Below are 26663 nucleotides of genomic sequence, written 5' to 3'. Positions count from 1 at the left end.
TGATTTGGCAGACCAGGAAATGAGGTGTTAGTCAGAACTTGAAGGATAAATAGAACTTCCTTTGGTATCCTAGGCAGATGGAGAAGAATAGACATATAGTCCAGAAAAGATGAATTAGAGGGAAGTTGTAGGCTAGTGAGAGAGATAGGAGCACTGGGGTATATCAAGAATGGCTTGTATGCTACATTAAAAAATGAGACTTTTGGGGCTGGGAATTTGGCCTAGTGGTTAAAGTGCTTGCCTAGCATGCACAAAGACCCGGGTTCGATTCCTCGGTACCACATATATAGAAAAAAGCAGGAAGTGGTGCTGAGGCTCAAGCGGTAGAGCTCTAGCCTTGAGAAAGTCCAAGGACAGTGCTCAGGCCCTGAGCTCAAGCCCAGGACTGGCAAAAAAAAAAAAAAAAAAAAAAAAAAGAGACTTTTATTCAATATGTTAGGGCAATACTGAAGGGAGTGAATATAATCAGGTTTACATTTTAAAATTTAATTTTCAGAGTAATAAAGTGAATAATTTAGAAGACAGGAGACTAGAGATAGAATGAATAATCAAGAAGAAAAATCACTGACAAGAGCCCCAGCTGATTTGAAGCCTGAAGGCCTGAGGTAATAGTGAGAATGAAGAGAAACTGACCAGGGATGACACTGGTTGCAAATGGTAGTGGGGGGAGGACTAAAGAAAGATTCCCAGGGCTGTAGCCCGAGTGACAAAGTGGATAAGAAATCCAAGAAAGGGCCGGGAGTTTGGCCTAGTGGTAGAGTGCTTGCCTAGCATGCACGAAGACCCAGGTTCGATTCCTCGGTACCACATACATAGAAAAAAAAAGCTGGAAGTGGTGCTGAGGCTCAAGTGGTAGAGCTCTAGCCTCGAGAAAGTCCAAGTACAGTGCTTAGGCCCTGAGCTCAAGCCCAGGACTGGCAAAAAAAAAAAAAAAAAAAAAAAGAAATCCAAGAAAAGAGAACTGGTGGTACAAAGCTTCCGGTGTTTGAATTTACATAGATGGTGCAATCTATTGGGAGGAAACAGTAACAACATCCAAAAGACACAGAGAGATGCAAGAATGGTGTGCATCTAGAAGACATGAGGATGAGCATACTCATAAAAGAACACATCTGAAAGCTGGGCACAGTGGCTCATGCCAGTAATCCTAGCTACTCAGGAGGCTGAGATCTGAGGATCAAGGTTCAAAGCCAGCCTGGGCACTGAAGTCTCTGAGACTCTTATCTCCAATTAATCACCAGAAAACCAGAAATGGTGCTGTTGCTCAAGGGGTAGGGCGGTAGCCTTGAGCTGAAGAACTCAGGGACAGCGCCCTGCCCAGAGTTCAAGTCCCACAACAGACAAAAAAAAAAGAAAAAATACACCGCATGAGAAGAAAAATGCATATCCCCAAGAATCTCTCACAGGGTAAAACAGAAGAGAAAGGACAGTCATAACAGCCTGGGTACAGAAAAGCAGGCAGTTGTGGTGACATAAACGCAGTAACAGAAAGACAAATGGTATTGGAGGGCACAAAACTGAGGTGCTAACACATGTTTGGTACAAGTAATATAATGCAAGAGCTAGGTTGGATAGCAAAGAAAGCACACCTGGGATGGATCACTGTAGGATTCTCAGATTAACTGGGAAAATAAAAGGGCACCCAGTAAAATATCAAGTCCAGATAATTGTTTTTGTTATGAGGCTTGAACTCAGGGCCTGGGCACTGTCCCTGAGCTCTTCAGTTCAAGGCTGGCATCTACTAGTTTGAGCCACAGCTCCATTTCTAGTTTTTGAGTGATTAATTAGACATAAGAATCTCATGGGGACTTTTCTGCCTGAGCTGACTTCGAACTGCAATCTTCAGATTTCAGCTTCCTGAGTAGCTAGAATTATAGGTGGGAGCCACTAGCACCTGGCTGAGATAATTCTTTTTGTTGTTGTTGCCAGTCCTGGGTTTGAGCTCAGGGCCTGAGCACTGTCCTTGGACTTTCTCAAGGCTAGAGCTCTACCACTTGAGCCTCAGCACCACTTCCGACTTTTTTTCCATGTATGTGGTACCAAGGAATCAAACTCGGGTCTCCGTGCATGCTAGGCAAGCACTCTACCACTAGGCCAAACTCCTGGCCCTGAGATAAATAATTCTTTGAAATCATAAATTTCTTTTTCTTTTGGCCAGTCGTGGGGCTTGAACTCAGTGTCTAAGCACTGTTCTTGGGCTTTCTCAAGGGTAGAGCTCTACCACTTGAGCCTCAGCACCACTTCCAGCTTTTTTCTATGTATGTGGTACTGAGAAATTGTACCCGTGCCTTCGTGCATGCTAGGCAAGCACTGTACCACTAGGCCAAATTCTTGGCCCCTAAATATGTTTTTAATACAGTAGGGGCATACCTATACTAAAAATTATTTGATGTTTATTAACTGATATTTTTTTTTAATTTGGGCATTGTAATTAGCAAAGATGGAGAGTCCTTTGAAAGCAAGGTGTGCTAGTATTATCCAGCACTAGTGAGGCTGAGGTGGGGTGGGGGAGGTGTGTCAAGTTTGAGGCCAGCTTGGAGTATATATTGAGATAGAAAGAACGAGTGGAGTGGGCTCAAGAGCCCAAGTGTAAGTAAGGAAGTGAGCTCAACAGATATTAAAATACCGCAGTTGAAGACTTCAGAGATGAAGGAAAGAATTGTGGGTAATGAAAAGAACAAAGGAAGAACTATTGGAGCTTGCAGCTGAAACAAAATGGAAATGTAGGTCTAAGGAAGAAATAAGCTGGGACGGGTGGTTAGATAGCTAAAGTGATGGTTGGAGGGCAGAGGGGAACTAAGTCAGAACAGGATGATGAGTCATAGAACAGAGAAGCATGGACTTTTTGTATATACTAGAAACACTTATAGCCTGAAAATTTGTGCTGCAGAACTTGGGAATTAATTTCCAACATAGAAAAATATGCAACTGGCAAACCTGGTCTGTGTTCTCTGTCCTTAGAGAGCAAACAGGTTTCAGATAAGATGGAGAAAAGGCCACAGGGTGCTATGTTTTCAGGAGAGCTGTTGTTATAGAGGATGGGAAGAACAGGTGTGTCCAGTGAATCGACATTTACATCCCCAATAACAACAATGAAACAAAAAGAAAAGGAACAAAAAGGAATTTAATCTAACCGAGCATGTTGGTGCCTGCCTGTAACCACAGTATTCAGGAGGTGGAAGCAGGAAGACTGTAAATATGAGACTGACTCAGGAAAGAAGTTAATAAGATTTTATTTTGAAAACAAGGTGGGCATGGTGTTACAGTCCGAATTCCTGTTATCTGAATTAGTGAGTTTTTCTAGGGAAAAGGTGGTCTTCAAAATGGAAGGAGGAGGCCTAAGTTTTTTTTTGTGCCAGTCCTGGGGCTTAAACTCAGATCTAGGCACTGTCCTTGGACACTTTTTGTCCAAGATTAGTGCTCTGCCACTTGAGCCACAGCACCACTTCTGGTTTTTTCTTTGTGGTACTGAGGAATTAAACCCAGGGCTTCATGGATGCTAGCAAGCACTGTACCTCTAGGCTATGTTCCTGGCCCAATGCCTCAGTTCTTGGCTACTTAATTCATGATGATTCTGCAAAAGAACAAAAACAAACAAAAAAAGAATTTTGGAACATATCAAGACAGACTAAATAGTTATTTAAAAAAAAAAACCAAAAAAAAAACAAAAGCAAAACCACTTTTTTTTTGGTGTTAGTACTGGGGTTTGAACTCAGGCCTGGCTTCTGTCCTTGAGGCTAGCACTGTACCACTTTGCGCCATAGCTCTACTTCCAAGCCTTTTTTTTTTTTTTTTTTTTTTTTGTAGTTAATTGGAGATAAATTTCACAAACTTTCCTGCCTGAACTGGCTTTGAGCTATAATCCTCAAATCTCAGCCCCTGGAGCAGCTATGATAACAAGTATGAGTCACCAGTGCTTTGCTAATGAAGTTTATTATTAACTAAACCAAATCAAAGAAAGGATAGTACACAACCCAGACATGGGCACATCTAATAACAGGTATAATTAGTGTTCTAGTAGAGGAATTTCTGGTCAAAAAGTGGGCTGGGGTTTGGTTCCAATTTGCTCTGGGATAGTCTTTTTTTTTATTCTAGACACCTGGTATATTTAATCATTCTTGCTATTACTCTGGTTTATTAAGTGGGCACAATGATATGAAGATTTAGTCTCTTCATTCAAATTGTCTCATTACAACAAAGGATTCTGCCAGATGCTTCCTTCAAGACAATCATCCTTCAGAAGAATATTTTCTTTTGCAAACACTTTTGGTGCTCAGGGAGTTTATTTATTTTCCCAGGTGGTCTCTTTCCCCCACCAAGAACATTGTTTTTCTTTTAGATCCTTGATCAGTTCCCAGTGTGCACTAATTATTTGGGTAAGTGGACTAAGAGGGAAAGAGTTGCTCTTTTTTCTCTTTACTAAATATTGTGGCTTACTGAGGGAATGTAAGGCTTAAAGCAAAAGAAGTGGTGTTGATGTATTTTTAGTCAAGCTATTAATATAATTAATATTGATTTTGTATTAATATTAATATTGTATTATTAATACAATATTTACCTGTGATTTCCTGGCTGTCATTTCTACCTTTTCCTTGATCTATACTGCCTTGGTCCCAGCTACTCAGGAGGCAGAAGTAGATGGATTACAACTAGAGGCCAGACTTGGTAATGTTGAGACCCTAACTCAGGAAAAACAAAAACAAAAACAAAAAAAACTAAAGAAAGAAAAAAGGCTGGGGACAGTAGCCTAATTAGAGCTTCAAGTTCAAGCTGCAGTATGGGTACTATGGAATGGGAGAAGGGGAGGAAGGAACTTAAATCTACATTGGAAAGAGAGGGGAGATCCCTCCAAGGAAGTGAGGCTTGAGCTCAGATCTGATAGGTCAAAGAGCACTTGAAACCAGCCCATTCTTCCAGTGTCTCTAGTTCAGTGAATAGTCCCACTGCCTATCAAGTTATGCAAGTTAGAAATTATAGAACGTTAATTTCATTATTCAAACACATGTCTATCTATCTTCTGCTATAATTTTGGAGACAGTGTTCATATCTTAGCCACGCTAGTCTTGAACTTGGTGTTCTCTTGAGTGCTGGGTCTTACAAAATATATTAAAAGCAGTGATAGTAACTGATAGCTCTTAGCCATGGAGGACATACGATCAGAAAAAAAAATAACCCAAAAATGCAAGGAGATCAGAAAAAAAAGCTTATGTAATCAAACAGGTGAAAAGAGGATGTAGGTCCTTGGAATAGAGATCCAACAATGAACAGTCTATATAGAAGTAAGGAGATAATGTCAAACATAATAGATGATAGTGATATAAATTCTTGCCTAGTTAAATACTGTTAGGAATGATACAGTTGAAAAAGAATGACTGGGGGCTGGGAAGGTGGCTTAATGGTAGAGTGCTTGCCTAGCATGCATAAGGCCCTGGTTTTGATGATTCCTTAGTAACACATAAACAGAAAAGGCCAGAAGGTCAGAAGTGGCACTGTGGCTCAAGTGGTAGAGTGCTGTCCTTGACTAAAAGAAGCTCAGGGACAGTGCCCGGCCTGAGAGAGAGAGGGGGTGGGGAGGGAGAGACAGAGGGGGAGAGAGAAAAAAAAACAAAGAAAAACAATGACTGAGAATGACTGGTTATACTGGAAAGTAAGTTTCCTTCCACTAGTCATCTCTTAATTATAATTAAGCAAATGTTATAACTTAGGGTTGGGCCCTAGGTAAAGTATTCCTATCTTCTACTCAGTCCTGTTTTTGTTGTAAAGGCAATGAGGGTATGAGGTCAAAAGTACTAGGCTTACTGGGAGCTAGCATAGTTCATAGTTTTAGAGTGGAGAGTAGACAGAACTGGGGATTGGATATCATTAATTGCAGGAATAGTGGATGTGGCCATATGTGTGACTATGTCAAGTATGTGCACGGCCTCATTTGGTGTGGTGGTCAAAGAAGCTGGGAGCGGAAAGAGAATAAAAATCAGTTGGGGATTGATTGAGAATTTTAAATGTGTACCTGGCTTTCCAGATCATTATGGAAATGCTTTGTCAAGGTAGTAGTAGAATAAATTTTATGTACTTTTGTTAGCTTGATATATAACTTCTGAATATTTAGTCAGATGGTATATGTACCCTCATAGCCACATCCTTGTACAGGTTTTACAAAGTCCAGGCCAGACGTGAAAGTGTATTACTGAATGAGGAGTAACAAATTGCCATAGATGAGAGGAGTAGGGGAAATGAATGTGTAGTACGACACTACATTAATGTATAAAAGCTTTTTTTTTTGGTGCCTGTTGTAGGGCTTGACTTCAGGGCCCGAGCTCTGTACTGGAACTTTTTTTGTTTTAAGGACTTTCTTCCCTGGGGTGGGGTGGGGGTAGGGGACTTGGAACTGCAAGCCTTAGCTCTCAGTCTCCTGAGTAGGTAGGTACAGCCATGAGCCATGGGTGCTTTGCTCAGATTTTTCTATTTAAGAGGAATGATTAAGAAATTATTTTTACGTGTAATGGTTTTAGTGTGATTTTTGAAAAGTTTCTGAAAAGCCTATGTTTACAATGTGAAAGGGACCCTTCTGATCATGTAACCAAATTAACTTAAAACAACAACAAAAAAAGAGGTCTTAGCAGATGAAGCAGACTAAGAATTCAGTGCCAGTGGACTGGATGATCTTGTCGTCTCCTTTCCTGTTACTCTTATCACTACTTATTTTTATTTATTTTTGCCAGTCCTGAGGACTGAACTCAGGCCCTGAGCACTGTCCTTGGGCTTTTCTCAAGGCTAGTGCTCTACTACTTGAGCCACAGCACCACTTTCAGCTTTTCTATGTAGGTGGTACCAAGGAATCGAACCCGGGTCTTCCTGCATGCTAGGCAAGCACTCTATCACTAGGCCAAACTCCCAGGTCCCAGTACTACTATGTATGAAAACACCTGCTTCCAATCAATTCCAATTACGAACTGCTTTTACTATCATGTAGTAAAAGATTAAATATTTTTGTTACTTAACATCTCATGCACCTAAAAGTAAATATAATCTATAAACCAACATCACATTTTGACCGTCCCCCAACTTTCCCTTTTCCAAATCCTAAAGGAATGGGATAAAAGAAAACAGCAACAAAATAACAAAGACTTTCAGTTTACTGAGTTCACAAGAACGGATATTCCTGAAAGGTTACTTTAAACTGATTTCAGAAAGTAACTGGAAACTCTGAGTTCCTCTTGGGAATCATACATTCTCCTCTCACTTGTTACCTACCTTGCCTGCTTTTGCTTTTACATCCTTTATGTTGTCTTTCTGATGGCTCATGAGATTTAAGAGTTTAAGTTATAACTATGCTTGGTGATACGTTTGAATTATAATCCATCTCCTAAACTAAGCTAATCTAAGCTAAAATCAGTCTCCCTCAAATCCTTACCTTTGAAGAAAAAAAAATCATGGCTTATAAAATATCTAACACCTCAGGGACGCTAAAAAGTAAACACTAAAATACTGACACTGCTTTCCAAACATGTTTAAATATCGCTAACATGTTTTTCTGGGTGACTTTAAGATATAATAATGCTAAAATCAAAGGCTCTACGCATCAAGTCATCAACAGTTTAGTCTTCAATCCCACGGGAGGGAATTCTTACCTCCAAGGTCGGAGACAGTCCCAAAGTTCTAGCTTTACTGGAGATTATTTCCCTCAAAGTGCTAGCGTTCATAATTTTAGCAAGTTTCTCGTTCTTTCCATTAGTTTTTTTTTTTTTTTTTTTGGTCCCTCCATCAGCCGACTGCGGTCTAACAAAAGGAAAGCCTGGATTTTCGGCAAAGTGTGTTCCCAGAGCTGAGCATCCTTGAAATCCAGCTTTCTGAAGGAGCAGACAGACAGGAACTGGACACCTCAAGGGAAAAAACAAAACAACTGGAAAGTGGCACAACTAAGACAAAAAATCTTCGGGGAAGCGACCAACGTCACCTTAGCCAGGGAAGATCTGGGGTTCCAATCGCTTCTCGGACACCGGGTACTCGAGATCACACAGGCGACAACTCCCCGCGCAGCTCCCCGGCCCCCAGCCGCGCCCCGCCGAGCTCTGACCTCCAAAGTGGGCCCTCTGGGCAATCCCACCCCTTAGGCTTACGTCCAGGGTTTTGATTGGTGGCTAGGTAGGTCCCTCAGCACGGCTGACCCAATGAAAAACCCTGCCGGTGGCCAGACTGCCCCGCCCCCGGCGGAGGGCCCGCCCGTGCCCCGCGCCGGGGAGCAGAGAAGAGTAAATACAACTGGAGTGCAAAATGGCGGAGCCCCGGAGCCCGATGCGCGGCTCAGCGGCCGGTGCCGCTGCCGCCGTCTCGGAGAAAGAGCCGCTTAGCAGGCTGCAGTCTTCTTCCAGGGATCCAATAGGTTCCCTGTCCGCCAAGAAGGTCCGGACGGAGGAGAGGAAGGCGCCGCGGAGGGTGAACGGGGAAGGGAGCAGCGGCGGGAACAGCAGGCAGCCGCAGCCGCTGGCGGCACCTTCGCCTCAGAGCTGCAGCAGTTCGGCGCCGTGGAGCCTCGCCGCCCTGTCTGCCGTCCCCTCCGCGTCCTCCTCCCGGAGCGCCGTGTCCTTCTCCCCGGGCGCAGCCTCCGCTTCCCTGTCTCCGCCGGCGCCGCGCGCCCTGCTGGTGCCCCCGGCGCTGCTGCACGCCCCGTCGCCCCGTCTGCTGTTGCCGCCCGCCGCCCCGGCCACCCCGGCCGCCCCGGCCGCCGCCAAGCTGCGCAGACCCAAGGAGAGGCGCGAGAAGGAGCGGCGGCGGCACGGGCTCGGCGCGGCCGCCCGCGAGGAGAACGGGGAGCTGCAGCCGCTGCCGCGAGGTGGGCGCGGGAGGGCGGGGAGCAGAGGGGGCGCCGGCGGGGCCGGACCGGGGTGCGGGGAGCGAGCGCGGCCGCCGCGTGCTGCTGCCCCGAGGGGGCGGGAGGCGTCCGCTTCCCGGCCGGGGAGGACGGTGCTGTCCCGCAGGGGGCCCGGAAATGGTGGCTGTGATTCCTGGTTGCCGGGCGGAGAGGAGGGTGGGAACTCGGGTTAGGTCTCCGAGTGTGTGTGTGTGTGTGTGTGTGTGGAGATCGAGCGGGAAGAGGAGGTTTTGGGGTTGCGGAGATGGGAGAGAAGAAGCGGGGAAGGCGCGCGCGCGTGTGTGTTGGTTTTTAAAAAGATGCTTGATTATTAAACCGGTCTGATGCGATTTATGTTTGTGACATAGACTCAAACATCCGAAAAATCCAGTCTAAAGAAGAGAGTGAGTGTGTGTGTGTGTGCAGCATATTGGCGCCAGCTGGAAGCCACTGGAGGCCTGGACATTTCATCCCTATTAGGGAAATGAGGTAGCATGTTGGGCCGCAAAGTGTGCTGTCGGCGAAGAAGGTACCACCCTCTGGGGCTCTCTGTGTGCCCCATATTCCTGTTTTGAATGATCCTTTTTTAAATACCACCCTTCAGTAGAATTTTCAGCCCCCACCGCCTGCAGCAAGCGACTATAATCAGGAGCTTTGGTATTGTTTTGGCCAGATCAAATGATTGCAAAATGTTTTTAAGCATCAGTAAAAGACAGAATGTCAAAGCAGGCTTCTCAGTTTTCCTTTTAAATTGTAGGTTTCTCATAATTTTTTGAGATAGTATTTCCTCGAAATATCTATTATACTTGTAGGTACATAATGTTCTGACCACATGTGGACTGGTGGAAAATTAGATATTTATGGGATCACAAGCTTTTTAAAAATTGTTATTATGAATATACATTGCTACACAATGTTGTGAAATAAAATATTTTTGTTTTGCTTTGTGCTTTGGGGGGGTGCAATGCCATGTAGTTTTAGTGTTGCTGATGTAATGATAATTTAGATGGTGGAAATATCTGCTTGAATTGGAGTGATTGACTTTTTCACAATGAAAAAAAAGCTACACTTGAGTAGGCAGCAACAGTGTTATTTCTCCTTGGTGTTGGTAGAGAAAACCTTTGAAATCTAAGCCAAGGCAGCCATCAGGAACTCTTGTGCAGTGTACCTACGAAGATCTCAGCTTTGGAAAGCATTACTCGTAGGAAAGTATTGTTGCTGTTGTTTAGCTTTTTTCCCCCGATATTTATGAATATATTGTATAAATATGAAGAGGAACTTAGGCACTACACCTTTGTATTTTTCTCTGGAGAATTTTCTCTTTTGGTCTTTTGTACGTGAGTATCTAGAAGGAACGCAGTTTTGAAGATGGAATTTCTCCTTTACTTAGGTGGTTAGTATTTTAATTTATTTTAATAGTTAAATCCAACAAATTTAAGTTGTGAGGGCCTGGATTTCTATTCGTTTGCAGCTTTGTTTCTGCATTTTTGTTCCCTGAGTTTTTTGAGGAGTGTATATGGATGGATTTTTCATTGCTACAGTATTAGAATGACTGAAAAGAAACAAACCTTAACGAAAAAGAAATTCTGGCTTTAAAAATGTGGGATATGCAAAATTGTCTTTGTAGTAAAAAGGTTGTTAGGGAGAATTTTTGTTTTTTTGGTCTTCTCCCGGGACTTGAATTCAGGGCCTGGGCACTGTCCCTGAGCCATTTTGCTTAAGGTACTGTCCTGTCACTTTGACCTACAGCTACACTTCTGGAGTTTGAGTGGTTTGGAGATAAGAGTTTCACAGGAGCTTTTCTACACAGGCTGGCTTTGAATCACTATCTCCAGATCTCAGCCTCCCGAGTAGCTAGGATTTTTATAGCCATGAGCCATCAGCACCCTGTGTGAGAAATTTTTAATAGTCTTTTAAATGATACTTAGATTCTCTTCTGAGCTGGGTACCAGCTTTTACATTAAGGATGTGGGGAAGATATTTTCCCATGATTGATGAAGATTTATTTTAGTAGTGACTTGCTGTCCACTCTAGTATGGTTTTAAGTTTTTTGGACAGAAATGCTGTTTTCTTGATAAAGACCTTGAAGTAAAAGTATTGCTTTTCCATATCTTCATGGTAAGTTTAAAGATGAAAATATTTTCCTCTTGAGAAAAATCACATCCCCCTATAATTTAGATTTAACTGAGTTGAGGCTGTTTTAACTGGCTAAAAAATGAGATTACCGGGGCCAGGAGTTTGGCCTAGTGGTAGAGTGCTTGCCTAGCATGCACGAAGACCCGGGTTCGATTCCTCGGTACCACATACATAGAAAAAAGCCGGAAGTGGTGCTGAGGCTCAAGTGGTAGAGTGCTAGCTTTGAGAAAGTCCAAGGACAGTGCCCAGGCCCTTAGCCCAAGCCCAGGACTGGCAAAAAAAAAAAAATGAGATTATCTACGTGTCTTTATTGTAGATTTAATTGCAAGTACACAAGTCCTGATTTGTAATACCATCCTTATGTGTCAGATTTTTGTAAAAATCTTAGTGAATGGATCATCGTATGTCTGGTAGCTATGTCTTTATAAATGGTGCTGTGTATTGGCACACAACTCAGTTATCCATAGCTCATCGATTGAACAATGTCACTCAGAACTGGAAGTTAGCTATAAAGACATTTAAACAAGGAAAAGTCTCAGCAAAGGAAAACTAACCATAGTTATCTCTGAGACCTGGCCACCTCCAACTCTGCTCCTGTATTTGCTTAGCTTTTTTTTTTTTAAAACTCCCTTGGAACTGCTTTGCTTTCCTATTGAGTATCATTGTAACAAAGTACACAGATTAAAAGTATGTATGTATGAAAGGGCTTGGTCAGCATGTTTAGTGTTGAATCTAAAGTATTCTTATTTTGTTTTAACCCCATAAGAAAAGATGGGTTAGTCCTAATAGAGGAAGGATCACTGACAATAAATTTGAAAATTGGGAAGGATAAATAAGAAATGTATAAAAATATGTTATTTAAGCCCATTGAGTGCTTTATAAACCTTAAGTCTCTAAAGCTGACTTGTGTGATAGTCTGAGCTATTGAGTAAAGTTACTTTAGTTCTTATAGTAAGTATAGCACTTGGAGCTGGGAATGTGGCTTAGTGGTAGAGTGTTTGCCTGGCATGCACAAAGCCCTGGGTTGGATTCCTCAGTACCACATAACAGGAAAAGCTGGAAATGGTGTTGCTCAAGTGGTAGAGTGCTAGCCTTGATCAACCCAGGCCCTGAGTTTAAGCCCCAGGATTGGAAAAAAAAAGTGCTGAAGTTTTTAGTTTTAATTTTTATTTATTGTGTGAATCCCCTTTGTAGCCCCAGTGAACCCTGAACTTGATGTCTAGCTAGATTTCTAACACTAGTAAATAACCAAGTTTTGTGTTTATACAGGGAAGCTACTAAATCAAACAATTTATTTTCCTCTAACACTGATTAAATTCTTTTTTTTTTTTTTTTTTTTTGCCTGTCCTGAGCTTGAGCTCAGGGCCAGAGCACTGTCCTTGGACTTTCTCAAGGCTAGAGCTCTACCACTTGAGCCTCAGCACCACTTCCAGCTTTTTTTTTTTTTTTTTTTTTTTTCTATGTATGTGGTACCAAGGAATCAAACTGGGTCTTCGTGCAAGCTGGGCAAGCACTCTACCACTAGGCCAAACTCCTGGCCCTGATTACATTTTTTAATTGAAAAATGTGAACCTGGATGTAGTTGCATAGTCCCAGCATGTGGGAAGGAGCAGAGAGCAAAGGTAGGGCCAGCCTGAGCTTGAGCTACTTAGTAGATCTATCTCAAGCAAAAAAGGAAAATAAAACAAAACCAACCAAACCTACTGAAATGACTGTCAGTACAATTTTCCACAGAGGCAAATCTGTCGAAGTTATCAGTTCTGTTTGTTCCTCTAGACATCTCTTCTGTAGCTGTTCTTCCTGCTTTGGTCTGCATTATTTCCTCTTAAGGCTGGCTATGTAACTATCACCTTGGGACTTTGCTTAGCTAACTGGCACTCTGAAGATGGTTTCGAGTTCTGCTGCATTCTCTTTTTCTAGTTCTCAAGTTGTCATGCTTTCCTTTTGGTTTACTTTCTCCCTTTCTCCTTCTTCTCACCCCTCCCTCCCCCGCCATCAGCAGTACTATGTAGGAACTGTACTTTTGAATTTTATTTTTATTTTATTTTATATAGAACTACACTTTTGGATTTTACTTTTACCTTATACTTGGCTGTTTTGTCACTTAGAGATTTCTGTGCTAGAATTCATTTTCCTTCAAGGCTAGAGCTTTACCACTTGAGCCACAATACCACTTCTGGCTTTTTTCTATGTATATAGTTCTGAGGAATCGAACCCTGGTCTTCGTGCATGCTAGGCAAGCACTCTACCACTAGGCCCAACTCCCAGCCCCAAAGGCAGTATTCTTTTAATGTTTAGCTCCCAATAGGATGTTGAGAAAAGTCTCATACATTAAAAAAAAAAAAAAGGGGCTATTTCAGTCCTTTCATTCGATTTTAAAAATTCAGCTTTATGAAAAAATATTTTGTGTGATCTCTTGTGTTTTTGTTTCTGTTTTGTAACATTTCTTCTTAAAAAAATCAGTATCTGTTATCTGTTTTATATGTGTACATGCGTACACACACATACATATATATATTTGGTCAAGGCTGGCATTCTACCACTTGAGCCACAGTTCCACTTCCAGCCTTTTGGTGGTTGGTAGGTGATAAGAATCTCATGGATTTTCCCTCAGGCTGGCTTTGAACTACAGTCCTCAGGTCTTAGCCTCCTAAGTAGCTAGGATTGCAGGTGTGAACTGCTAGTACCTGGCTTGAATTTTTTTTTTTTCTTTTTGGCCAGTTCTGGGCTTGTGCTCAGGGACTGAGCACTGTCCCTGTGTTTTCTCAAGGCTAGAGCTCTACCACTTGAGCCTCAGCCTCACTTCTGGCTTTTTCTGTGTATGTGGTACCGAGGAATTGAACCATCGAACCTGGGTCTTCGTGCATGCTAGGCAAGCACTCTATCACTAGGCCAAACTCCCGACCTTAATTTTTTTTTTAAATTGTTCTGTTTCCTACATTGTTTTGTTTCCTTTAACTTTTGTGTTTCTTTCTTTGATTTGGAGGCTTTCTCTACATCTGTTATTCTGCAACTCTTTCATATTTAAGAAAAAACAAAACTAATTGAAAGCTCATGAACATGCATGAGCAGGGCTTGGTGACTAATGGACTACCATGTTATTATTTTTATTTCTTTTCTCTGGGTTAAGAACTTTTGATTTCTTTTATTTATTTTGCTGCTTTGCATTCTTGAACTCAGAGCCTGGGCACTGCCCTTGATCTTTTACTCAAGGCTACCATTTGAGCCACAGTGCCTTCTGGCTTTTTCTGAATAGTTTATTGGCACTAAGAATCTTCAGGACTTTCCTGCCTGGATCTTCAGATCAGTATAAAAGTCCCGTCTCCAGATATACTCATTTGAACCTTGTTAAGGCTTCAGCATAGGACTTTGGTGAAGAGAATTCTTTCTGTAGCAAGGGAGTTAGTAAAGGTAGAGGTAATGAGTTTTGCTGCTTGGTAGTGAAGAAAGCTAGATCTACTATTCATTTCATACATTTTTGCCCAGTCTTCCTGTTTTATCACATTTCACTCTCCTTTTCTCTTTGTGACTTTCTGAGCTCTTAAACACTTGAGCCATGACCATAGTTCTTTTTTTCCCCTGATAAAGTCTCATGCTTTTGTCCGGGTCAGTCTCAGACTGTCTTCTTCCTGCCTTCATCTCCCTTAAAGTCGAGATCAGAAGGTTTGCTACCATTACCAGCTGTCTTCACTTCATCATAGTTACTGTTGTTTTCTAATTGCTAGGTCTGTGTATATTTACTTCTTGAACCCAAGGCTTACCAGAGATCACAGCAGCACTATTTCCTCTGCCAAACCTTGGAGACTTCTCAAATTTCTAGAAACTGAATGGACCCATACATGGTAATGTCCTATGTGGTCCACTATGCAGGAACAAGAATGAGCAATCTGAAATTATCATCTGCAACACAGGTGAAACTCACAAAGGGTTAGGTAAAAGAAACCAAATAGAAATGAATTCATACTGAATGATCTCATTGACACAGAACAAAAATAGGTACAGCTGATTTGTGATGTTAGGCAGTTAGGGTAGCCACTCCTGGCAATGGTTACACTTGTGATTTAATTTGTACCAGTTTGTAAGTTTTGCATGTATGATACATGTACATTTCTATAAGTGATACACTCAAGGTAAAGAAGCTACAAAACTTTCTATATTACAAAACATAATTAAAAATTGTATGTTATAGAATTGGAGTTACATGTGAACACATTGATATAACAGCTATAGAATTTATTGATTTAGAGTGATGTAATTTGTAGCCTAGATAGCCTATATGATGCCTTACCTATTTTATGTTTTAGTTTATAGAATACTGAAAAGATAACTAATTTTATTTCTGTTTCAGGGACAAAGCTTTTCTGATAGACCAGTAAGGAAAACCTTATCTAAATTTTTTTTCACTGTGGTAAGAGGAAATCCAAACCACTTTATTACATTATGCCTTGCATGGCTTTCATAATCTATACACACATACTTTTACATTTTTCTATTACTTTGCCCCTTTTTGTGACTTGTTGCTGTGTTATTATTATATTTTTTTTGCCCATCATGAGGCTGGAATTCAGGGTCTGAGCAATGTCCTTGGACTTTCTCAAGGCTAACACTCTACCACTTGAGCCATAGCACCACTTCCAGCTTTTTTTATGTATGTGGTACTGAGGAATTGAACCCAGGGCTTCATGCATACTAGGCGAGCACTCTACCACTAGGCCATGCTTCTGGCCCAAGTGCAGGAAATTTAATGGAGGCAGGTAAGGTTGTATTTTTTTAATTTTTTTTTTTTTATTTTTGCCAGTCTTGGGCTTGAATTTAGTGCCTGAGCACTGTCCTTGTGCTTTCTCAAGGCTAGAGCTCTACCCCTTGAGCCACAGCACCATCTCTGGCTTTTTGTGTGTATGTGGTACTGAAGAATCGGGTCTTTGTGCATGTTAGGAAAGCACTCTACCACCAGGCCAAACTCCCGGCCCCTAAGATTGTGTTTTTAAAAAGGTCAAGCTGTGATAAGAAGCAAAATATTCTGGGAAGAATGAAAGGCAGATTGGAAGGTAGAAATAAGATACATGTTCTGAGTAGCTAGATGTGCTTATCTTGGTATGAAAATTACAAAATGATTGTACTTGATAAATATATAAATTTTTTGTGTCAATTAGAAAATAAAAAAGAAAAGAAATTACTACTCTTAAGGGAAAATGTGAGAATGCCTGAATGTATCCTACAATTTATCTGTGACCAGAGAAGGACCCCAACTAGCTAATTGTCTCTGTATCCCTGCCCCTAATATGTAGCATTTCTTATTTTTCCCATCAGTGAATCCCTGCTTTGGCTTGCTATTGTCCTGTCATCTGCTTGTTTTATAGTGCTGTTAATATATATATATATATATGTATATGTATATATGTATATATGGCTATTAATGAATAAAGCTCAGAATATTTTTATTAAATCAACATGGATTTAGTTTTTGAGAATTTAGCCATTAGTAGCTTGCTATGATATTCAGAATGGTAGGCATCAATCTTATGTGGCTATTGAACAATTAAAGTGGAGCTAGTAGGAGGACGCAGTAGCTTACCCCTGTAATCCTAGCTACTCTGGAGGCTGAGATCTGAGGATCAAGGTTCCAAGCCAGCCTGGGCACAAAAGGACCTGAGACTCTTATCTCCAGTTAACCTCTAGAAAAGAAGTGGGGCTTGGCTCAAGGGTAGGGCCGTAGCCTTGAGCTGAAATGCTCAGGGACAACACCCAGGTCCAGAGTTAAAAAAAAAAAAAGTAATGTAACTCTTCTATTAATTACAATAAAAAATATATGGGGGGGGAAGGTGGAACTGGTAAAATTTAGGTACTTGAGAAGTAAAATACACCCTAGGTATTAAAATCAGTTTAGAAAAAAAAAAAAAGAATCTCAATTGTTTATGCTATGTTGAAATGGTGCTTTGGATATATTATCTTAAATAAAATACATTATTAAAATTAATTTACTCATTTTGCTCAGTCATTTTATTTACTTTCCTGATGTTTTCTAGGATTTTTTTTGAGTTATCATACATTTATAGTATTCTTTTTACATTTTATTTATTTTTAATTTTAAATTTTAAATTTTTGCCAGTCCTGAGGCTTGGACTTAGGGTAGGGCATTGTCTTTGAGCTTTCTCCAGGCTATCACTCTACCCTGGAACCACAGAGCTACTTCTGGCTTTTTCTGTATATGTAGTACCAAGGAATCAACCCAGAGCTTTGTGCATGCTAGACAAACACTCTACCACTAGGCTACACTCCCAGGAACCTTTTTACATTTTAAATGAGGCTATTAGAATATTTAAATTTGCATATTCTATTTTTGTCCCATGGTGCTAGTTGAGACCAAATCCAATCACTAAGTTGTTAAGAACTAGATTAGGATAACATTTATGGAAAGGAAGTAAGGAGAGGTTGTAAAAGAGATTCTGCAGTATCCATATGTACTGTAAAATTTCTTCAGTTTTACAGAATAGTTAACAGTTTTTATGTGCTTCTCTTACGGCTTTGTAATCATTTGAAAGCCAGGACTATGTCACCATTTTGTGAGTTTAATAATTAATGGTTTTCTTCACTTTCTATTTCAGATAAGGTCAAGGAAAAAATTAAAGAGAGAGACAAAGAAAAAGAGAGAGAGAGAAAGAAACATAAAGTAATGACTGAGATCAAGAAAGAGAATGGAGAAGTAAAGATTTTGCTAAAAAGTAAGTTGATATACAGTGATTTTCTATATTATAGTGTTCAGAGTATGTATTACCTAAATGATTAATTGAAAAAAAGATGCTCCTTGATACTTTTTTTTTTCTAAGAGTACATATTGGTGAAGAAATTGAAAGCAAATTCTATATTGAGGAATTTTGATCTTCATGGTAACCTTTCTTCTATGGTAACATGTCTTTAGTATATTTGTTGAATAATTAAAGAGTTCTAACAGTTAACCTTCACTAAACTATTTAAGCCTGTTTTTGAATTATTAGTATTTATCCCTGTTAGGGGAACTCAAAATAAAAGGCTAAAGCATGGTTTAGCATGATAATGGTGGTGGAAGAGGTGATCCTACAAGTACTTGTTTGTAATTATGGTATCAAAGTCTAGTATTTCAAGAAAACATTTACTCTCAGCTAAATCTGAAAGTGTTTGTCTATTAAACTATATATTTTTTTGCATGCTTGATAATGTTTTCTTTTTTCCTTTGTTCTTTCTTATTGTTGAAATTGTATTCAGGGACCATGAGTTTGGCCTCATGGTAGGGTACCTGCCTAGCATGCACAAAGACCCGGTTTGATTCCTTGGTATCACATACATAAAAAAACAAAAGCCAGAAGTGGTGCTGTCGCTCAAGTGGTAGAGCTCTAGCATTGAGAAAGCCCAGGGACAGTGCTGAGGCCCTAAGTTCAAGCCCCAGGACTGGCCAAAAAATGACCGAAGGGGGAAAAGAAATTGGGGAATCAATAGTGTAATAGTCAATATATAATATAAATCATATTAGTAAGTCTGAATATTTACCAGGGAGAATTTGTGTTAGAATAAAAGTAAGGTCTTAAATTGACTTCACAAGAGAAAAAGAATTATTGGCATTCATTTGCTAGATAGCTTGGAAAGTCAATGGCAGTTGCTGATCAGAACACATTAGCTTTGATTAATTTCATATTGAATTAATATGTTGGGAAGCATATATCCACATAAGATAAATGGTCCTATAGCGTTGCTTAAGCAACAGAATAACTGGTTAATTTTTACAGTTTAGGTAAGTATAGTATTAGGTTATCTGTTTTAATTTCATGTTTCCAAATGTTCTTCAGTGGTACTTTAAATATATCGGGACTTACTACTGATTTCCTTTTGTTCTGGTTCTTTCGCCCATGTGTTTTATTTGTGCTGTCTCTTTAGATTGTAAGCCTTTGAGACAGGAGTGGAATCTAACCACACTGATGGTGGTAATACAGCAGCTGATGATTAATGCTTGAAATGTTTACTTAATTGTATCCTGTTGGTTGAGTCAAATGATTAAGTCAAGCAATCATTTTCTTACTCATTTGAGTGTACAGTAATATAAATTCCTATCCCTTGAAAAAGAACCTATATCTTAGGAATACTTTATAAAAAAAATCAGATGTCCTTGTGAAATAGCAGATTCTTTTTTTTAAATCATACAACCTATCATTTTATTAGCATGTTATTAATTATGATGTGGAATAGTAGATTCTTAACCTACCATTAATAAGAATGATGTGAATGATGTAGAAATGTATTTATTTTTTAATGGAGGTAAGTAATAAGTTTAGTAATGTTTTAGGGTGTTGTGAAATTTGTCAAGGAAAAGACTATGGTGTCTGGCCTACAGATACTCAGTAATTGAATGAGAGTCTTATAAAAAAGTTTGAAAGACTACCTTTTGTGATTTGATCACAACAAAACCAAAACTATTCTCCCTTCCATTTGTATAGTATGTCAATAATTAAATGAATAAAAACATGGTTCTATTAAAAATTAGTACTTGTTCCATTGTAAGCACTAAGAAACTGCTGGCTATTGTTAGAATCCAGCAATTTGCTTATCATGTGTGGCAACTTCCATAGTGAGCTTATGGTAGGGGAACAACATTCTCTGTTGTTGGTGTTTGAGAACAGTAGAATTTGTGGCAATGTTCTCTTATTTACTGTTGTGAGACTTTTTCCTTAGGCCTCCAGCTTTTGTTTTCTCCTTACTATTTTCTTCCTATAGTGCTAATGTTGCAAGCTGAAGCAGGTTCTGTTTCATAAAAAAAAAATGTTTGAAAATATAAAATAGATGCTAACTCTGTTCCACACTAATTCCATTTTCTCATGTTTTCATTAGACTTTGTGTCGGGCTGTATGATTAGAAAGTTATATGTAATTATAGTCATATCAAAAGCTTGCTTACCTTTCACTCCATTCCTTTCTTCTTCCTCCCCCCATTCCCCACGCCTTTGTCCTATTAAACTCAGTCTCTCCCACTTGAACTAGGATCTTTTACTCTTCAAAATAGCTTAGTTTAAGGGAACAAACCAAGTTTCAAACATAAGCATATTTAGCATGTCTCATCCTTTTGTTTCAAACATAAGCTTATTTAGTATGTCTCATCCTTTTGTATTAAAGTGCATCAACTACTCTTTCTGAGCTTAATTAAGTGTTCCGGTTGTTTTATGTACAAGTTTATTGCTAGTTCATGAACCAGTTGCTCATGCCTGTAATCCTAGCTACTCAAGGAGGCTGGGATCTGAGGACTGTGGTTTGAAGTGAGCCTGGGTAGGAAAGTCCTATCTTCAGTTAACCGGCAAAAAGCCAGGAGTGGAGCTGTGGCTCCAGGGGCACAGCAGTTTAAAGGACAGTGCCCAGTCTCTAGAGTTTAAGCTCTAGTACCCCCCCCCAAAAGGCAGAACATGCATATTATAATTAAAGTATTTTTTCCCCTTTTGACAGGGCTTGGGCATTGTCCCTGAGCTTTTTCCACTCAGGATAGCTCTACCACTTAAGTCATAGCTCTGTGTCTGGCCTTTCTGCTGGTTAATTGGAAATACGGTTTTCTTTGAAAATGAAGTAACAGGTGGAGTATTTTAGGAATCTTTTCTTATAGGCTTCTTTCTTCTTTCTAATTTTCTTATTATATAGAAGGGAGTATACTGTGATAAATTATATATACATCTATACATGTATATATCTATGTGGATTAACTTTTTAAAGTTAAACTTTTATGCTTTGAATTTTAAATTCATGAGCCTAATTTTGCTTGCTTTTGATCACTAAAACTCTTTACAAGCTTCAATGTTCCATTTCTTTTTCTTTGCCATTTCATTTTCTCTTTACCAGCGCATGAGTATTATTGGAGCTTAGAATATAGGAGATGATTCCAATTTTGTCATGATAACTTGCTGGTTCTTTACTTGGACATTTGGAAACTGTGGTCGAGTTAGCCCATTTTTAGATGCATGCATGGTTTACTGAGAAGTACATAAAAAAAGACAGTAACAACTTGTTTACTGTTGTGATAAACAAATATTTTCCCCTTTAGGATTTATAAATCACTGGCATCTAGGTGCAATTTTCAAGCCTGAGATAAAGTAAAAATAATTATATATCAGTGAGAAATATTTGGCTAGTATGCATTTCTGATTATACCAGAATCTGTTGGATATTAGAATGTATAATTCAAACTTAAGCCATTGTGTCTGTGTGTGTGTGTGTGTGTGTGTGTGTGTGTGTGTGTGTGTGTGTGTGTGTATGTGTATGTGTTTGTTGGCAGAAATATGGAAATGAGACTGTAGCTGCATATTGGTGATCAGTATTGTTTAAAATAAAGTCTAAATAGAAAACAAGAAAACAGATTCTGAGTAAATCTTCAGAAGTGAACTTACTACAAAAGTTTGTGAGAGCATGGTGTTTAAAAGTAAAATACGGAATTTTAAAAAACATTTTTCCCAACAGGTGGGAAGGAGAAACCAAAAACAAATGTAGAAGACTTACAAATTAAAAAAGTAAAGAAGAAAAAGAAAAAGAAACACAAAGAAAATGAAAAACGAAAGCGTCCAAAAATGTATAGCAAATCTATTCAGACCATCTGTTCAGGATTGCTGTCTGATGTTGAAGATCAAGAAACCAAAGGCATCCTGAGTGATACCATAAAGGATTGCATTGGAAAGAACTACGATTCTAAAATTCCGGAGAACAATGAGTTTCCATTTGTCTCATTGAAGGAGCCACGAGTTCAGAAGAGCCTCAAAAGGTTGGACCCTTTGGAGTTTAAGCAGCTTATTCATATTGAGCACCAGCCTAATGGAGGAGCATCAGTTATCCATGCCTACAGTAGCGAACTCTCCCACCTGTCTCCTATGGAGATGGAGAGGTTTGCGGAAGAACTTGTGGGTCTAGTGTTCAGTGAAAATGAAAACTCCGCAGCCTTCTATGTTATGGGTATTGTTCATGGGGCAGCTACTTATTTACCTGACTTTTTAGACTACTTTTCATTTAATTTTCCCAATTCGCCAGTGAAAATGGAAATATTGGGAAAGAAAGATATAGAGACAACAACTATGTCCAATTTTCATGCTCAGGTAAGAGGTTTTTAGTTTTTTTTTTAATAGCTCTTAATTGTACATGTTAGACAGATTTTTGTTTTTTGTTTTTAATCTTGTAGGTTTGAAATAAAAAGGTAAGTATATAAAACATGTGGAAGTATTAAGAGATTTTCTTGATGAAGATACTCTATAAAGTGGCCTGGAGAAGTTTTAATGTGTGTAAAATATAGAAGGATTTACTTCCTAATGTAGCATGTTTGAGAATTAGAATTGAAATATGTTTTTTTTTAAGTGGTAAGAGATTTTGTCAGATCATTAATACAATTGCAGAATAGGTATAAAATTTTCTGGGATTATACCTGAGTTTGGTTGCAGAACCAAGACTAGCATTTAATAATAGTATGCACCATTTATTGAGTGCTGACTGTACCAAAGACTGTTGTAAGCATTTTGTATGTAACTCACATAATTTTCATTACAATGTACTTTTAACAGTGAAGTAGCCGATACAATAAATGGGCAAGTGGAAGAAGCTACAACTGCGTCATTAATGCTAGATCATTGCATATTTAGACCCTTGGTAGCATTTACTGCTGTGCCATGCCTCTGGCCCTGTATTTCACTGTTCCTTTTAGGATGAAGTCTTGCTTCTCACCTGAGTGTCCACCTTAGTCACAGTTTTTCTGCTTTAGGTAGACTTTTTGCAGTTGCTAAGATCACAGATACAGACCACTATTTTCTGTCTATAGATTTGGAGTCTAGTAGACTTCTGCCTGTGCAGGCCTTTAACTGCAAGCCTTTCAAATCTTAGCCTTCCAAGTAGCTAAGAGTGTAGACATGAGTCCCATCAGTCACTAGCCGCTGCTAAGAACTTGTACATTCAACATCTAATATGATCAATATGAAAACTTGCTATCAAATAAATTGGGCGGCCAAGAGGTGTGTAATCCCGGCTACTTGGGAATGAGTAGGACTACAAGTTCAAGACCAGCTTTGACAAATTAATGAGACTTGTCTCAAAAACAATAAAACCAAAAGGGCTGGGGTAGTGGGAGGACTCTCAAGTGATAACAGTTGAGTAAATGCAAAGCCCTAAATTTAATCCCCAGTACAGGAAAAAAGAACCTTGACTCTATATCTTTTTTTTTTTTTTTTTTTTTGCCAGTCCTGGGCTTGAGCTCAGGGCCTGAGCACTGTCCTTGGACTTTCTCAAGGCTAGAGCTCTACCACTTGAGCCTCAGCACCACTTCCGGCTTTTTTCTATGTATGTGGTACCGAGGAATCGAACCCGGGTCTTCATGCATGCTAGGCAAGCACTTTAACTATTAAGCCAAACTCCCGGCCCCTTGACTCTATATCTTAAATCCTTGATATCTACTTGAAAAACTAGGCAAACACATTCTTTCAGTTGCCAGCTGTGGTTCAGGTCCATGTCTCTGGTCTGTCCTCATGACCCATACATGTTCGCTCTGCAGGATTATCTGCTTCCTTAGCTGTAGCTGTAGATTCTTCGTGTGAGTTCTGGGGCTTGAACTCCAGGCCTGGATTCTGTCTCTGAGCTTGTTTGTTCAAGACTAATTCCACACTTGAGCCACAACTCCACTTCTGGGTTTTTAATGGTTGGCTGTGATCCTCAGATCTCATTTTCTGAGTAGCTAGGATTACTGGTGTGAGCCTGGGATACTCAGATGCTTAGCTGTAGATTTAAAGACAGGAAAAAACCATGTGCTAAGTCCATGATATAATAGAAGTTATTATAAGATCTTATTCCTGTGAACTGTTCATTTGATTTCCTTCCTTCCTTCCTTCCTTCCTTCCCTCCCTCCCTCCCTCCCTCCTTCCTTCCTTCCTTCCTTCTTTCCTTCCTTCTTTCCTTCCTCCCTCCCTCCCTCCCTCCCTCCTTCCTGTTTGCTTGCTTGATTGCTTGCTTTCTTGTCATGGGGCTTGAACTCTGGGCCTGGCATTGTCCCTGAGCTCTTCAGCTCAAGACTTCTGTCCTACCCCTTGAGCCACAGAGCCATTTCCAGTTTTCAAGTGGTAAACTGGAGATAAGAGTCTCATGGTCTTCAGTGCCTGGGCTGGCTTTGAACTGTGATCTCAGCTTCCTGAGTAGCTAGGATTACAGGAGTGAGCCACTGTGCTTAGCTTCTGTTTTGTCACTTTTAAGGATTTTATTTATTTATTTTTCTAGCCTTCATGACTTCAATCATTTTTTTTTTTTTTTTTTTTCTGCCAGTCCTGGGCTTGAGCTCAGCGTCTGAGCACTGTCCTTGGACTTTCTCAAGGCTAGAGCTCTATCTACTACTTGAGCCTCAGCACCACTTCTGGCTTTTTTCTTTTTTTTTATATTTTTTTTAAATTTTTTTTTTATTGTAATTAGTAAAAGGGTTACATGATACTTGCCAGATAGAAGGTGCATTAATTCATATACATTGATACCCTTTCACATGTCTTGGTACCCGTTTCCTTCCCCCCCCCACACCCCCCACCCGTCTTAGTTTTCCCCCCTTCCCTATCAAATTTCAATTATCCAAATACAAATAAATTCAATATATCAGATAACAAAGTGAGATACTATACCAATATGAGATAACCAAGAGACAGCAAAGGAGATGAGAGACAACATAGTACATTAAGGACAACAATCATTCATTATATGGCTTTTGTTTCAGTATCCTGGAGGTCCTTTCATTAACTTCTGGCTTTTTTCTATGTATGTGGTACTGAGAAATCAAACCTGGGTCTTTGTGCATGCTGGGCAAGCACTTTACCACTAGGCCAAACTCCTGGCCCCAAGGATGACTTTTGATGTCTAGAAATTCTTAAGTTCAATATGCTCTATTTTCTATTTTTTTAAATTAATATTTTATTACTAGCATGAAGTCCTGGGTTCAATTCCCCATTACTACATACACAGGAAAAAAAAAGGCTGTAATGGAAATTTATTCAAGTGGTAGAGTGCTAGCTATAATAAAGTCCAGTGAGAGCTTGAGGCCTTGAGATCAAGCCCTTATACAAAGTCATGTGTATGCATAACAAAATAAAGAAAATATGGAGGGTTCATATTTTTCTATGTAACAGGGATCTAGAATACCAAGCCCCCTGTGTCATATATTTTCGAAAATACTCATTCCCTATTGCATTGCAGTGTCATCTTAGCAATAATTAATTGATCATATGTACATGGATGATCTGTTTTAGGCTTCCTCTGATTCCATTGCTCTATATGTCTTGTTACAAGGTTTTGATTATCTTGATAGCTAAAGAAGTCTATTTTTAACATTTCCTTGGTTGTTCCATGTGATATTTATTATTATTATTATTATTATTATTATTATTATTATTATTTGCCAGTCCTGGGCTTGAACTCGGGGCCTAAGCACTGTCCTTGGGCTTTCTCAAGGCTAGAACTCTGCCACTTGAGCCACAGTACCATTTCCAGCTTTTTTCTATGTATGTTGTACTGAGGAATTGAACCTGGTTTTTTTTTTTTTTTTTTTTTTGCCAGTCCTGGGCTTGAGCTCAGCGTCTGAGCACTGTCCTTGGACTTTCTCAAGGCTAGAGCTCTATCACTTTAGCCTCAGCACCACTTCCGGCTTTTTTCTATGTATGTGGTACCGAGGAATCGAACCTGGGTCCTCATGCATGCTAGGCAAGCACTCTACCACTAAGCCAAACTCCCGGCCCCAAACCTGGGTTTTTGTGTATGCTAGCCAAGCACTCTACCACGAGGCCCCCACACCCCCGTATGATATTTAGAATAAGCGTTTTAAATTGCACTGAAAAATCTGTAGGAATGTTGATTAGTGCTTTAGTCTAGTTTGATCAGGATGTTTTCAATTTTTCTTTCTCTTTTTTATAAATAATAATTTCTGTTTCTTAGCCTACATATTTTACCCATATTGTGTTCCATTTATCTGTAAGTTTTCAAATGGAAGTTCGTAGTACTTCTTAGAATATGTTAAGGTTTATTGAAAATGAAATTGTATTTGAAATTGAAAATGTTAACCTTGATAATGACACGGCAATACTACTGATTTTTGTATGCTGATTTGTAACCTGTAGCTGTTTTTTTTTTTTCCCCACCACTTGAACCACAGCACCACTTCTGGCATTTCTGTGTATGTGGTACTGAGGAATTGATCCTGGGTCTTCATGCATGCCAGTCAAGCACTCTATTCCACCAGGCCAAACTCGTGGCCCCTATAGCTGTTTTGAGTTTGCTTTTTATTCTTTAATCCTTCCTCTATCCTTTGAGATAGGATTTGCAGTACAGCCTGTTCTCAAATTCATCTTCTGTATCAGCCCTAGAATGCTGAGATTTATAGGAGAGCACCACCACACCCAGCTTATGCTCCTGTGGAGCACAGGATTGAGCATAAAGGTTTGTGAAGAACTGATAGCTGTTTGCATTCTGCCATCTGTCTTAGTTTTGCAGATACCTCTGTTTCATTAAAATTTCATCCATGTGTGCATTGGTTCCTTTGTTCTAAATAGTAATGATACTGAAATGAAGCAAAACAGCTACATCTGTTAAGAAATAAATGGTAGTACTGGCTTGGCATAGTGGCATATACATATAATGCCAGGCAAAGATAGGATAGTGGTGGCTTATACTGCCAAAGT

The 26663-nt window shown here is 39.7% G+C and overlaps 1 protein-coding gene and 1 long non-coding RNA gene across 2 annotated transcripts in view; one reads left to right on the top strand and one right to left on the bottom strand.

The window, feature by feature from the left end:
- Positions 1-3216: 3216 nt before the first annotated feature.
- Positions 3217-8261, bottom strand: LOC150063230 (uncharacterized). The gene is made up of 2 exons (XR_016535509.1): positions 7629-8261; positions 3217-3574 (listed from the first exon to the last, which is right to left on the bottom strand). It is a non-coding gene; the product is annotated as an uncharacterized LOC150063230 (long non-coding RNA).
- Positions 8240-26663, top strand: part of Rsbn1l (round spermatid basic protein 1 like) — a 37907-nt gene continuing 19483 nt past the window's right edge. Inside the window, exons 1-3 of the mRNA XM_090332914.1 lie at positions 8240-8830; positions 17590-17706; positions 21448-22073. Of these exons, the coding sequence (XP_090189040.1) occupies positions 8272-8830; positions 17590-17706; positions 21448-22073 (1302 nt within the window). The 5' untranslated portion in view covers positions 8240-8271. The remainder of the gene's footprint in view (positions 8831-17589; positions 17707-21447; positions 22074-26663) is intronic.

The sequence above is a fragment of the Megascapheus bottae genome, chromosome 5 (genome assembly GCF_031878675.1).
Source record: "Megascapheus bottae isolate mThoBot1 chromosome 5, mThoBot2.hap1, whole genome shotgun sequence".
Classification (NCBI taxonomy): domain Eukaryota; kingdom Metazoa; phylum Chordata; class Mammalia; order Rodentia; family Geomyidae; genus Megascapheus; species Megascapheus bottae.
Note: the sequence above shows the minus strand (reverse complement) of the source record. Positions and strands in the feature narration are given on the sequence as shown.